General features: G+C 34.1%; 1 protein-coding gene across 2 annotated transcripts in view; it reads right to left on the bottom strand.

Annotated features, from left to right (window-relative positions):
* mdfi (MyoD family inhibitor) overlaps nt 1–6,029 on the bottom strand; it is a 62,911-nt gene extending 56,882 nt beyond the window's left edge. For both annotated transcript variants that reach the window (XM_087273695.1, XM_087273696.1), the window contains exons 1-2: nt 5,508–6,029; nt 4,681–4,815 (exon numbers count right to left, since the gene is read on the bottom strand). In XM_087273695.1, coding sequence (XP_087129821.1) covers nt 4,681–4,777 — 97 coding nt within the window. In that variant the 5' untranslated portion in view covers nt 4,778–4,815; nt 5,508–6,029. The remainder of the gene's footprint in view (nt 1–4,680; nt 4,816–5,507) is intronic.
* Nucleotides 6,030–16,445: the final 10,416 nt, after the last annotated feature.

Below are 16,445 nucleotides of genomic sequence, written 5' to 3'. Positions count from 1 at the left end.
CAAACCACTGAATGCCTCACTAGCAACATATATATATATATATATATATATATATATATATATATGAATATATATATATATATATATATATATATATATATATATATATATATATATATATATATATATATATATATTCATATATATATATATATATATTCATATATATATATATATATTCATATATATATTCATATATATATATATATATATATATATATATATATATATATATATATATATATATATATATATATATATATATTCATATATATATATATATATATTCATATATATATATATATATATATATATATATTCATATATATATATATATATATATATATATATATATATATATATATATATATATATATATATATATATATATATATATTCATATATATATATATATATATTCATTTTCTTGCGTCATCCATATTTAACAGTGGGGCTGGATGATTAACCAAAATACAAATAGCAAACATGATAAAGTAAAGCTGCGGTTGTCATTCACATTTCATCAGGGAAGCATGGTTGTGTGATCAGTAATAAATATTTTCTACTCTAACATGGTAATTCAAAATACCCACAAACAAAACCCAGGAAATCCCGAAAAAAACACTGCATTACTAGCAGAAAATTTAACTACTTGTCATTTCACACAAATAGTGGTGGAAAGAGTGCTGAAAAATCATACTTAAAAGTACCATTAATTGCCCTTTTAAAAATACTCAAGGTTAGTGAGTATTACACTGTGAAAAGTTGGTGCATTTTCAGGCAGTTTGTGCAGGGATGTGTAAAGGTAATATTCTGTGGTGCATTCAGTGATATTCCTATTGACCTTATTCTAAAATGCGGAAGTGCGCCTGTTTTTGCGATTGTCTTAGAACTTCCGTTTCAGTCGCCTATGGGAGAAATGACAAGAAATAATAAACGGCAAAAAACGGTCAAACTACTTGCTCTACAAACAAATGTTTGCATGACTATACAGACCAAGTAGAATAATATAACAAGGAAATATAAGTTTGCAACATCAAACAGCGAAACGAGCAGTTTTTAATGTCTAAAAATGAATGGAAGTGAATGAGACCGGAAGTCTCATGCCAAAAAGATTCAAATGGCAGCGCCCGCTCGTCTGCGGAGAATAAGGTCAATATTCGTTCCTTCTAATTTTCCTCCCATTGTTTGTTTGTTCATTCCTTCCTCAATTCATTAGTTTGTTTGTTTTTCCTTCATTCATTTGTTCCTTTCTTTGTTCGTCCCCTCATTCATTTGCTCATTCATTTATTTAGATTTTAGTTCCTTCCATCATTTGTTCCTTTGTTCATTAATTCATTTGTTCGTTCAGTCCTTCCTTGAATCCTTCCTTCATTTATTTTGTCCTTCCTTCATTCCTCCTCTCATTCGTTCGTTCATTTGTTCCTTCATTTCTTCATTAGTTTGGTCCTTCCTTCCTTCGGGTCTTCCTTCTATTCCTTGTTCAGTCCTTCCTTTATTTGGTCCTTCCTTCCATTCTTTATTTGTTCCATTTATTGATTGTTTAAGGCTGTTTAGTGATTTTAGTCATCATACAGTCAACATCCTTAATTTTCTCATCAGTGACATGCCTGTCTATAAAAAGTTTCTGGGTCATTGATTTTGACAAGATTTTTGGACAATTTTCTAGGACATTTTAATGCTTCGAAAAGGTTTGCTGCATTTATAAAGCGCTCCTGTCTTGATATTGTTCAGTATGATTCAATTTACTTTTTATGTGCTATTTGATCAGACTGATTCAGATTTTTTCACTTTGGCCAATCCCCATGGACAAGAAAAAATAAAGTAGTGACTGCAGGATTAAAGGAAAGTAGTGGAGTAAAAAAACATACTAAAAATGTACAAGAAAAAGTAAAAGTATTAATTTTTAAAACTATTTAGTAAATTACAATTCCTGAGAAAAACTACTGAAATACAGTAATTTGAGTATCTGTAATTTGTTACTTTACACCGATGCACACAGATATATAAATCATCTTACAGAAGGATTTATTTCAAACACTGGACTGAATAATGAAGTAGTTTGGTGTAAAGACATTTTATTATGTGTGGTATTTTCACATACTTTAGAATATAGCAGCTTTTACTAGAAATATGAACTATAGCAGTAGTTACCACAGAATCTATGCAAGCGGCTCCAAAATTACAGAATGATCATCTCAACTTCATTATTGTCTGATTATATTTTTTTGATTTTGAATGCAACTTTAGCTAGCTTATAAGTGTACTTTGGCTCTCTCAGACATCTGCATCTTTTCTGAACAAAATAAGCAAACAAAAAAAGGCATTTCAGAAGACAGCAATCATACTGGCCCCAGTGAATTTACATCTCATTACAGAGTCATCATCACACTGAATTGCACAGAAATCATCGTAGCAAGAACCCAACCAAAGCAGGATCAGATGAGAAGCAGATGACTAAAACCTCCTAATTTTGAATCTCGGCAGTTTCCAAAGAAAAGCTGCAAGCAAACTTAAACACTGTGCCCCACATTATTTGTAGACATATATATTATAGTATTTCTCAAATCTTTGTTTAATTTGAGTTTTTTTTTTTTTAATGATTGTCCCTAATTTTTTCTTCAGCAAGCTCGAAGCAGTGCATTCAGGCATTGTCTTCTCAACAAGGCATACATGAGATTCTACTCTGCAATTTGGTTTAAAAAAAGAATCTTAGCAGGAAGTATAATTAAGCTGTCTTCCTTTTGAAACAGTCAGACGTTTACCTATGTCTTAAACCCAAAGTATACTTCTGTTATATACTTTACGAGTGTCTTTACACGTGAGTCATCCAATGTACTAACAGTCCGCACATGCACTTTGAAACGTTTTTGCACTACTTCATTTTTCTACAAGTTGCAGGTTGAATCAGACTGTTGTATCAGTTCAAAAAGTAAAGAGTCAGCAAATAACAGTAGATGAACAACAACAACAAAATACTTTGGATCGCAAAAACAACAGACACCCATGTTGAAGAATCCTTGTGTGAGTGGATTCAAAGAAACCAGCAACTGTTTCTGTCATAACATTTGGGAAGCACAGACAATGGCTGAAGATGAAGCTTTCTAGAGTGCATACATTAAGCGCCTGTGTTCATGCATGCTACCAAACAGAACAAACATACAAAAACTGAATGATAAATAAAAAAAAAAGTATAAAAGTGTCCTTTAAGGCTACATCTAAATTACGTGGTAGTCAAAAACTGACAAGTACACACAAAAAAAAAAATCATTTCTAAATGATATTTTCAAAATGATTTTTGTTTACACATACATGAAAACTAAAACAAATGCTGGATCAAGTATGACAGGCCAGGGGTCCATTCTTCATACATGGATTACTCAATTTGCTAGATTTGGTTACTGACAATTTGACACGATCCAGGATCGTTTCGTTCTTCAAAACTCATCCGAGAGTTGCTGTCATAACAATAGGTCTGGTAGCTTAAACCTGCTAGCGAGCAGGCTAATTTCAAATAATCAGGATTAGATCGGGTCATTTCAAGCAAAGGTGGGACTGAAAGAATGTACCCAATGCTGATATTTTCTTACAGTAGTAATAGATTATGTACACTGGGGAAAATAGTTAAATCGTTTTTAAAAATGATATTTAGCTATAATAGTGTTCTCTACACAAGTGTTTAAAAAACATTTATTAATATAAATGTTATAGATACAAACGCATACTGCCAACCCCGCTTTAGTATAATTAATAGACATGGCCAATATTCTCATTTTTTTTTAAGGAAAGTAATAATAGTTAAAGCAGTTATGCACAAGTTTTGACAGCAAGTTTGGCAGTGATTTGATGCTTCGCAAAAGTTGCAGACACTTACCAATATCAAAATGCTTTTTTTGATTAAACTTGAATAGGCCTACTATAATAAAGAAATTTTGTTTTAAAAGTAAAACTAAATAAATTGCTAAATAATCTTGACACATGAAACTATAAAGCAGCTTTTTATATTTTTTAATCTGATTCCCAGACTTGTGTGAAGAACTTAATGATCCAGGATCTGCCAAATCATCCTAGATCATTTAAGCAAGGTACAAAGAAGGGACCTCAGTACTTGGAATTGATACCTTGTTAGTAAACATTACCTTAATGGATATACTCTTTGTGGGCTTGTTCTCCCAGGGATGATCCAAAAATGTTGTTTAAAGATGCCATCGGCACTGATGTGTTTAGAATTTAGAATATAGTTTATAAAGTTAGCAAAGTTTAATTGGTAATTTTACAAGCTGCTCTGTCAATAAATCTACATGTTATCTGCCATAGTTGTTTTTGTTTGATCACAAGTGCCTTTAAAATTGACACAATATTTAAGATGTATTAGTAATATATGTACTACGCACCTGCATGATCTTGCTGTTTTTACTGGTGTTTACATAAAACTATAACCTTGGCATTTTTAAAGACTTGTGATTTGAATCCACTGTTTACAATTATGCATTTACATTACCCAAAACACTGTTATCATGAAAATGAACAGGCAAAACCTATTGTAGTGTAAATAGACCCTAAGAAGCCAACTTTAAATGGCTGCCAACAATCAGAGTTTATTAGCTATTGTATGTGATTGAGTGGTAATCATCCAAAGATTTTCATTTAAAAATAATAGTTTGCTAGTGTCTCTTGTACCTGGGTTTGAGACAGTTTCATCTGACAGTCTCTCCGGTTGGGTTCCATCTGGAGGTTCGGGTGGGCTGGCACTATGGCTGTGGTCCTCTTTGGACATCTGTTCTGGACCCAGATGCCAGGTGACTAGAAATTACCCTGCAAAAAAAAAAAAAAAAAGAATATATATATATATATATATATATATATATATATATATATATATATATATATATATATCACTTATGAAATCAGGTCTGTGAACACACAGCTGTCCTTGTTCCCACTATCACCCTGCTATTGTTCAGCTTATGTCAGTGGGCCAAAGTACTTAAAAACACCAGCGGCTTGGGAAATAATGCTTGGCAGAAGAAAAAAAAAACTGAAATGCCACAACGATGTTGAGAAATGCTGCCAAACAGAATCAATATCTGCTGTGCTAGGATTCAACTCACTGGTTTAAAGATTGAAAGCATTAGCTAAATAAAGGAATAAACTGTTTTAATGTTTAAACCATGGCATTCCTGTGGCGAGCGTGCAAGTACTTTAATTAAAATATCATGTGCTGAAAAAATATTACTTTTTTACCTCTTAAATGAAGGTCGTGAGATGATTAAATAGCTTTATAGCAACTAAAAACTCCATTAATAAGAATTAAATTCCTTATAATGGTGTATGAATCACGAAACAACAAACAACATGAGTCTGTTAGTTTTCATGCTGTGGTTTGTCTGTGGCGAGTCTCTGCACGCTCCTGCTGAAACTCACTCAAACCTGTTGAACGTGTCCACGGTCCACTTTATAGGCAACCATGACACAAACGTCAAACAAGAAAAGTCCAAAAGTCTTACCTGCAATGGTCGCTCGGAACCAGTGTTGTTTCAGTGATGCATCTTTTAATGCTCGCGCAAAACAAACTTTCAAGTGTCCCGTTCAGCGGGGGAAAAGTCCTTTCTTTCTCTTCATGTATCTCTCTCTCTTCAACTATTAAACTTGCTTTATTTACATCAACGTTGACACTCGTTGTTCCTCTTTTGTTTATTTGCTTTGTGATATCAAGCGTTGTATAAATCAAGATATTTATCTTCGTCTTCAAGCTCTCCCAAAGTCAGAAAAACTTGACAGAAAACATCGTAAAGTGAATAAAACAGTGTGCCGTTTCTCACTACGCGAGTGGGAGACAAGAAACATAAGATGTAAACAGTTATAAAAAGGTTTTCCTCTCAGATTTAGTTAATTTCCAGTTATGATGAAGTTGTTGAGTCGCTCGTCAGTGTTTTCTCGTGCAGCAGCAGCAGCGCGCACTTACTCAGTCAGATCGAGTCTGCCCGACAGGAAATGACATTGAAGTCTGATTACTGTGACTCCCTGCTGGCGAAGGATGCCTGTACGCTACAATTACACTCAATACACTCTGCACATCACACACACTCGAACAGAAAACGCAATAATATAATATAATATAATATAATATAATATAATATAATATAATATAATATAATATAATATAATATAATATAATATAATATAATATAATAATGTGCATTAATCCATCCATCCATTTATGAATGGATGGCTGGATTCATACATTTATGAATGGTCCGTCTGTCTGTTCATCCATTCATCATCCATCTATCTATCTATCTATCTATCTATCTATCTATCTATCTATCTATCTATCTATCTATCTATCTATCTATCTATCTATCTATCTATCTATCTATCAATCTGTTTGTCCATCTGTCCGTCTGTCCATCCATCCATACATCCATCCGTCCTTCTATCCATCCGTCCTTCTATTTATCCATCCATCCATCCATCCATCCATCCATCCATCCATCCATCCATCCATCCATCCATCCATCCATCCATCTATCTATCTATACAAATCTAACATTAAATTATATAATTAAGTAATGGCAATGCAGTGGCGCAGAAGGTAGTCCTGTCGCCTTACAGCAAGAAGGTCGGTGGTTCGAGCGTCAGCCAGCTCAGTTGGCATTTCTGTGTGGAGTTTGCAATTTTCTCCCATGGTCTCTTGGGTTTCCTCCGGGTGCTCCAGTTTCCCCTACAAGTCCAAAGATATGTGGTACAGGTGAATTGGGTAAGTCAAAATTTTCCATAGTGTATGTGTGTGAATGAGTGTGTATGGGTGTTTCCCAGTAATGGGTTGCGGCTGAAAGGGCATCTGCTGCGTATAACATTTGCTGGATAGGTTGGTATTTATTTATTCATTTTAATTTGCACAGAAGGCATGCATGATTTTGCACATTCCACCTTAAATTCATTTATGTATGTGTCAGCTCCAAAAATCTTTTTGATTTCATCACCCCTCTCTCTGTGTGTGTTTTAGTGGTTTCTTGCTAATGCTTTGCACATGTAAAGGGAATGCAACACTTTCATGCACTCGCATAGGATCAGATCGGTACACACAAGCATTGTGCAAACTTGGGCCTTGTTTTTGTGTCATACAAACACAATATAATGAAATGTATTTTAATTTTGATGACGAGTTATGGGAGTAATGTCCACACCTTCATTTAAGCTACTACTAAATCCCATATAGGCTTGTTGCAAATGCCACAGCACTCTTAAGATGCCCAGTGCCTCTGCCAGTGTTTGTTGACCGGTCAATGATATGCAGTGCTATAGCGTTTTTTTATCCTAGTAATTAACCTGACATTTAGGTTCCACTCTTCTTGGTTTCTGCTCATGGTTGAAAAGTGCACCTGTACGCCTTAATCTAATACATGGTTCCTTGGAGACATGAGATTTTATCTGGTCTTGCATGCTTAAATGTAGCCCAGACGGGCTCAGCAGTGCACGAACAGTCGTTAGTACTGTAAAAATGTCATGTTATTCCATACCTGTTTGATATTCAAAAGAAAATACAATGAATACAACTTTTACATTTCCATCAGACAAGATAGCAAGAGAAAATTCATGATACAGTAACATCTAAAATAACATTTGTGACCATGTACCACAAAACCACAAGTGATTTTTTTTTATTATTAAGTTTTATTCATTACATAAAAGCTGATGATGCAAAAATAAATAAAATATGCTGATAAATAAGTTTTCAATGGATGTACACTTTGTTAGAGTATGATATTAATTTGGCATATACAACTTATTGAATATTTGGAATCTGTGGGTTCAAAACAAATCAAAATACTGAGGAAATCACATGTAAAGGTGCTGTACGTAAGTTTTTGACTCTTTTAAAGCATAAAAATACCATAATATGTTAATGATAATAATGAGACAGATTCAGAGTTTCACATGAGGTTATTACAGTTTTCCTCAGGGGCTTTGGTTAATTTCTCACAACACAAGTACATTTCTGAATTTCTCAAAACAATCAGTACAAACTGCAAGACCTAGTTGACAACCTGCAAAAGTGTGTCACATAATCAAAATGGATAGTTCATTCCTCAAAATCAAGTATTGATGTCAATCAAAGTGTCAGTGTCATTAAAATGAAAAGTCCTGACACCGTTGTTTATGAACAAGATAGTCAAATGGCTTTGTCATGTTTTCATCATGTATGTCAATGTACATTTTTTGCAAAAAAGCCAAATTTTGGTGACACTTCCTGAAAATGCTCAAGACAGCACTTTATACTATTTTCACAGCCATTTGAAAACTACAGTAAAGTTAGACATCACTGCATTGAGCAAAGTATCTGAGTACAAGACACTGAATATGTATGTTTCACATTTTTACTGCATTTGCTCGTTGCAGTTCTAATTTATTCACAGCATTGTGCAAAATATTAAACACACCCTTATTTACAACAAACATAAAGTTTCTTTAGGTAGAGCTGTGCACAACTGTAAACAATATTGCAGGACATATTGGAACAAAACCTACAACTCTCACAGGTCTGTAAATCATTCATGAAATTGTTCAATTTAGAAGAAACTTTTTAGTAAATTAAAGATTTAATTTTTTTATAAAATTTGCTAGACAGATTTTGACAACTAGTTCAACATTTTTGTATGTAATGACTCAAGTAATGAAATGAGGACTATTAGTTTTATATGGAATGATTATTCAGCATTTACAAGTTTAGTTAATTTTGACTGAAATGATATAAGCAAATGGTAATGTTATAAATAGCAAAGAGTTGTATGAAAGCAATTGATGCATGTCCAAAAGCATTTGCAATTTGTTGGAAGGAATGAGAAACTGCTACTAGGATGTGCACAAATGACAAATTGTGAGCAGGTTACATTGTAACCGCTTGTCCTAACAACACGCTTCATGATGAGATATGAACAATTTGGCTGTTTGCACTAGAGCTGCACGATTCTGGCTAAAATGAAAATTAATAAAGATCACAATATTCTCACGATTCTGTAGATGTAAAATAAAGGTTAATATGAGTTGGCTATTATTATTGTTTTTTTTCTCAAACAAATGGTAAAACAACAATAATATTACAGTTTTTCTCAGTCGCTTCTCGCAACATTTACACATTTACACAACATTTAATGCATTTCTCAAAACAATTAGTACAAACTGCAAAACCTAGCTGATAACCTGCAAAAGCGCGTCACATGCTCAAAATGGATAGTTCATTCCTCAAAAGCAAGTATTGATGTCAATGAGAGTGTCAGTGTCATCAAAATGAAAAGTCCTGACACCATTGTTTATGAACAAGATAGTCAAATGTCTTTGTTTGCCATGCCATGCCATGTTTTCATTATGACATTTACTCTACATTTTTTCAATGCAAAAAAGTCAGATTTTGGTGACACTTCCTGAAAATGCTCAAGACAGCACTGTATACTATTTGCACAGCTATTTGAAAACTACAGTAAAGTTAGACATCACTGCATTGAGTGAGGTATCTGAGTACAAGACACTGAATATGTATGTTTCACATTTTTACTGCAGATGCTCTTTGCAATTCTAATTTATTCCCAGGATTGTGCAAAAAAATAAACACACCCTTATTTACAACAAACATAAACTCCCTTTAGGTAGAGCTGTGCCAACACAATCTCACGGCAATTCGTAACTTTTTCATTTAGTGGCTAATTCGTATGAATTCGTACGATCTAATTCGTACAATTTAGTATGATTTGCTTATCCCCCAATGACGGTTGGGGTTAGGGGTGGGGTCAGGTGCCACGCCTCCTTTTTAAAATCTTACCATTTCGTACGACTGAACTTGTACGAATTCGTACGAATTAGCCACTAAACTGGCAAAACGTAAAATACTTACGTTTTCTCGTGAGATCAGGCTGGCTGTGCACAACTGTAAACAATATTGCAGTACAAATTGGAACTGCATCATACACAGTTCTGTAAATCATTCATCAAATTGTTCAATTTTTAAGACATTTTCAGGAAAATAAAGATTTAAATATGTTTTATAAAATTAGCTTGACAGATTTTGACAACTAGTTCAACATTTTTGTATGTAATGACTCAAGTAATGAAATGAGGACTATTAGTTTTATATAGAATGATTATTCAGCATTTACAAGTTTAGTTAATTTTGACTGACATGACATAAGCAAATGATAATGTTATAAATAGCAGAGAGTTGTATGAAAGCAATTGATGCATGTCCAAAAGCATTTGCAATTTGTTGGAAGGAATGAGAAACTGCTACTAGGATGTGCACAAATGGCTAACTGTTTTGAGAAATGGATTACCCGTTGTGCAAATGTAAATAGTGTAGTGAGAAATGCACCAAAGCAACTGAAAACTGTATTATGTGAAGGTCTACTGGTTTCTATAAATAATTCTATTCTACTTATAATAATTCTGATGTTGAATTATGTGTGAGGTAAAGGCCTATGCTTGCAATCTGTCATTAACAACAATATTAGGCCATTTAATTCACTGGTAAAATCAACATTATATATGCTATAGTTATACTAATACTGTAAACATTTATTTTCATGCACAACTGAGTGTTCGCTATGAAAGAAAATAACATATCAAATGCTTGTCGCAATCTAAAATGCAAAATGATTATTTGAATGATGTGCACGCTTTCTGTTTCATTTTCATTGCTAAGTGTTGTTCATTTTTCGCCTCCGGCTCTCAAACGATCATTCTGTGCCACAAACTGAATATTACAGTTTTTCTCAGTCGCTTTGGTGCATTTCTCACAACACTACATTTGCACAACAGTTAATGCATTTCTCAAAACAATTAGCCATTTGTGCACATCCTAGTAGCAGTTTCTCATTCCTTCCAACAAATTGCAAATGCTTTTGGACATGCATCAATTGCTTTCATTCAACTCTCTGCTATTTATAACATTACCATTTGCTTATGTCATTTTAGTCAAAATTAACTAAACTTGTAAATGCTGAATAATCATTCCATATAAAAATAATAGTCCTCATTCCATTATTTGAGTCATTACATACAAAAATGTTGAACTAGTTATCAAAATCTGTCTAGCAAATTTTATAAAAACATTTAAATCTTTATTTTCCTGAAAATGTCTTAAAAATTGAACAATTTCATGAATGATTTACAGAGCTGTGTATGTTCTAGGTTCAGTTCCAATATGTTTTGCAATATTGTACAGCTGTGCACAGCTCTACCCAAAGAAAGTTTATGTTTGTTGTAAATAAGGGTGTGTTTATTCTTTTGCACAATGCTGTAAATAAATTAGAATTGCAGCAAGAATGTGCAGTAAAAATGTAAAACATACATATTCAGTGTCTTGTACTCAGATACCTCACTAAATGCGGTGATGTCTAACTTTACTGTAGTTTTCAAATGGCTGTGAAATAGTATATATTGCTGTCTTGAGCATTTTCAGGAAGTGTCAAAAAATATGACTTTTTTTGCATTTAAAAAGTGTCCAGAGTAAACTGTCCTAATGAAAACATGACAAAGCCATTTGACTATCTTCATAAACAATGGTGTTAGGACTTTCCATTTTGATGATACTGACACTTTGATTGACTTGAATACTTGCTTTGAGGAATGAGCTATCCATTTTGAGCATGTGACACACTTTTGCAGGTTATCATCTAGGTTTTGCAGTTTGCACTAATTGTTTTGAGAAATGCATTAACTGTTGTGCAAAAATGCACTAGTGTTTTGAGAAACATACCACAGCGACTGAGAAAAACTGTTACAACTTTATTAGCTGTTATTCACAGCATATGCAGGTTCTTTTCACTAAAGTAGACGCGCACGCGTCTATCATTAAGTAGGGGATGCGCACACCCTCTCTGTGATAACAGCTCACGGTCAGCAGCTCACGTCACGTGTGATTTCCTGGCTGCGAATACAGCATTACACAAAGACAGAAATGACATTTTTAGGTGAATTATACCTTATAAATACAGTATGTGACTCTTTCAACATTATTTGGAGGTGTCCATGCTGTTGAGCAATGTATGTAAAACAATGAAAAGACTCGTGCAGCCGCCTTTGCTTCTCTCCTGAACTTGAAAATATGATTGGCAGAATCGTAGAAATGTTGTATTAAGATCGTCTAGGGGGTCGAATCGAGATCGCAATCTTTTTTACTTAATTGTGCAGCTCTAGTTTGCACCAGACGAAACACAACAGAAATCAGAAGCACATAATATGCACTCACTTACAAAATGGTAAGATTTAAAATGTATTTAATACTTATTAACCCTCTTTAACATTATAAAATGTACATGCTGAAACACTGATATGTTTAGCTCTAAAGTTCAACTTTAAATGGTTTATTTTATTTTTAAGATCTGAGGTAAACTATAAAGAAGCCACTTCTAAGTTATCAATTCAAGGTGTTTAGGACAAAAACTCCTTTTGATATGGAAAATATACTTTATATCAGGAGTTGTTGCTTTTATTTAGAACACAGTCTAAATCAGTCTTTAGACTTGAGACTTGCTCCTCCTGTGCTCAATCTGGCAACCTGCCCTTGTGTTCGTTTTGATCCAGGAGTGCAATACCTAGTTCAACCACCGGGTGTCAAACTTACATACTGCAGCTTTAAATTTGTAGGAATGCATGTTATTACTAATCATAAATTGACACTTGATATTTAATACAGTAGGGGAAATTTACTAAATATTTTAATGAAACATGATATGTACTTTATAATAATAACTTTCTTATAAAAATAAAGCAATAATTTTGTCATGTATAACCAAAAAATTACCCATGCCACATAAGACTAAATAAAGCAATAATTTTGTCATGTATAACCAAAAAATTACCCATGCCACATAAGACTTGGGTTTTGTGGTCCCGATTCACATTTAAAAAAAAAAAAAAAATCTATCACTCCCTCAACTGCATTATTTAGGAACAAAGTAGCATAAAAAGTAAACAATACATAACAATAACAAATGTGCAATGTAATGTATAATATAATGTAAAATGAATAAGATGCCGTCATATTGCTCAAGTCTTCTTCTAAATTCTTCCACAGTGATGGACTTTACTGAGTTTCTTAGCCATAACTTTGTCATCAAGGATATTCTTGAGAATTTCCAACAAGGTAAAAATCAGGGCTTTAAGTTTACCAATTCACTATTTCAGTGTCTTTAAAGGACTGAATTACCCATTATGCTGTTTGCATAACCACTGAGGGTAACAAATAATATGTAATTCAATGTTTGTGTTTCTGGTTTTCTTCAAAATATCTTCTTTGTTTTCAACAGAATAAAAAAACTCAAAGGTTTGAAACAAGTAAAGGAAGAGTAAATGAGGACAGATTTTTTTGTGAATTTTTTTTCATGACATTATGCACATTTGTCTTTAGTAGACGGCTGGGTTTTTGGAGGTACTTAAAGGAATTAATGGCATTTTCACAGATCTCCAACAACTTCTGTTTTTTATGGCTGAAATCCTGGACAATCAGAAAATATCAGTCAACTCAGTTCACCATCTTGTCAGTGAAAAATAGGATTTGTCAGCTCATTAAGGAAATTGCCAACGGGTGCCAAATTTAGAAATTAAAAACAGCTACTGAAGATTTAGCGTAGAAAGAGAGTGGGAAAAGCATTTTAGGATTATAAAGGATAGATTGAAAGAAGGTATTCACGTAACAATGAATCACAGGACAGTAGCTACAGTACAACAATGCTTATTCACAAGAACTTCCTGAAGATAGCTGCAAGAAACATCTAGCCATAAAGCCACACATTACTCATGTCCACCAGTGTTTTTCTCTTGGATGTTATTTTAAACGTTTGACACTGATTGTTTGTAGCAGAATTGAACATTCTGGCACGATCGGGGAAGGAGAGAGGGATGAAAATGTGTTTCTAATCACTCACAAAGATGCTTTTGTTCTCCTGTTCGGGCCTTCTGTACGCCAGCGGTCTGGGCTGAACTATTCTGTCAGAGCCGTCTTAATTAGACTCATTATGCAGGGTTGGAGGGTGCAGGATACACTTAAATGAGTGTTTATGTGCACGGGATTTATCAATTATCTAGAAGGATAAGTGATGCGGATGGTGTATTTTGACATTCAGTAGTCCTTATGCAAACAGTATCAGTCAGACTTTTACCTCATTTTAAAGAGATAGTTCACCCACAAAACAAAAAGCAAATATGCATGCTTATGTGGTTTTCTTTTTCTGTTAAACACACAAAAAAGATGTTTTGAAAAATGCTGGAAACCGCTATTGACATTCATTCTTTCATGAATTTTCCTTTGGTTTTGTCACTTATTTATCAAGGGTCACCACACCAGAATGAACCGTCAACTATTCTGGCATATGTTTTACACAGTGGATGACCTTCCAGTTGCAATCTAACACTGGGAAACACCTATACACTCACTCACACATGCAGTCATACGCTACGTTCAATTTTTTTTTTTTACCATATTCTCCTAAAACGCATGTCTTTGGACTGTGAGGGAAACTGAAGCACCCAGAGGAAACCCACACGAACATGGGGAGAACGTGTGAACTCTAAACAGAAATGTCAACTGACCCAGCTGGAATTCGAACAAGTGATCTTTTTGCTGTGAGGTTACAGTGCTGTTAACCACTGAACCACCGTGCCACCCCATTGACATTCATTGTAGGAGAAATGGCAAAATTGTTAATGTGTATGAACATTTTTCAAAATATCTTTGTTTATTCATTCATTTGTTCATTTTCTTTTTGGTTCAGTCACTTTAATCTGGGTTCGCCACAGCGGAATGAACTGCCAACTTATCCAGCATATGTTTTTACGCAGCAGATGCCCTTCCAGCCACAACCACTCACTGGGAAATATCCACACACTCATTCACACACATACACTACAGACAATTTAGCTTACCCAATTCACCTGTACCACATGTCTTTAGACTTGTGGGAGAAACCGGAGCACCCGGAGGAAATACACGCAAACGCGAGGAGAAAATTGCAAACTCCACACAGAAATGCCAACTGACCCAGCCGATGCTCGAACCAGCGACCTTCTTGCTGTGAGGCAACAGCACTATACTGCGCCACTGCGTCACCTATCTTTGTTTAAACTGTGTATAAACATTCTTCAAAATATCTTCTTTTGTTATTATCAAAATAAATTAACTTTTTGAAACAAGTGGATAATGAGAAAATTATGACAGATAAAGTACTCAAAATGTTAATTTTGGGGTGAATTACAATCCTAAGAGATAGTTCATCAAAAAAAAAACTATGGCAATGGCAATCAATGGTTACAGGTTTGTCGCATTTTCAAAAAATCTTGGTAATGATGAGTAAATGATGGCAGATCTTTCATTGTTACACAAACTATCTTTTGTGCAATTCAGCAAATGACAACTTATTTTAAGGATAAGTTTAATGTCTGTCAAACTCATAGAGAGAATCACAAAACACTTTAAAAAAATAAAACCCAAACTTTTCTAGTTTTTTTCCCCAACTTTTCTCTCAAATGATACAGCAACACCTCTTTGGAACGGAGGTTTGTGTGTTTAAAAGATAAGCTTTCAGGGCAGATTTCAGACGAAGAGAAAGGATGGCAGAAAAAAAATGAGAGAACCTGATCGGAGTCTAAATGGGTTGGAATAACACTCTCCACCCTGTCTGTACTTTATGTCAGTGAGAGATTTTCTCAGAAGACTAAAAGGGCTCTCTGATTGGGCCTGTGCTGTTATTTTTCTTTTCTTCTCTTTTCTTTTTTCCCTCCACTCTACCCCATTCAGTTTTTGCTGGTTTATTTACCCCTCCTGGTGGACAGAGCCTGTAACACAACAAACAAGAGCATCTGACAGTAACACTTCTGCCGGGTTTCAACTCAACATATGAATATAAAAGCCAACTGTGAATGACTGACATAAAGAGACACCAGTCGCTAGTGACAGCTACAGCGGTAATCTTTTTTTTTAATGCTACTAATAATGCAGTTTTTGTTTTCAAATGTAATTTCAAACGTAATAAAAGATAACTTTTACTTTGTAATAATATCAATTTTAATATATGTATATGTGTAATAATGAATTAGAAATTGAATTGCAATTATTTAATATTCAAACAGTTTAAACCAGATATGCCCAAACTAGGGCCCGCGGGCCAAAGTTGGCCCATGGCAACCTTTGATTTGGCCCACCATTCCATTCGATTATCGTTGACAGAGATCGTCATTTCGAAATTGAATGTAACATTTTGTATGTTTGTTTTGTAAATGAACCTGACTTTTTAAAAATGTAAATACTGTCATCCGACAGACAGAGGCAATGCACAAGACATCGGCGTGCAAATCAAGGCAGGTGCAGGTTAGTGTATTCAGCATTAAACTCCATTGTGTTGTTAATAGGATATTCTTTACGTTTTTACTGCAATAAGTTCATTATGATTTTT

This window comes from Danio rerio, chromosome 11 (assembly GCF_052040795.2).
Source record: "Danio rerio strain M-AB ecotype USA chromosome 11, GRCz13ab, whole genome shotgun sequence".
In the NCBI taxonomy this organism is placed as follows: Eukaryota; Metazoa; Chordata; class Actinopteri; order Cypriniformes; family Danionidae; genus Danio; species Danio rerio.
This window is presented reverse-complemented; position numbering and strand designations above follow the sequence as displayed.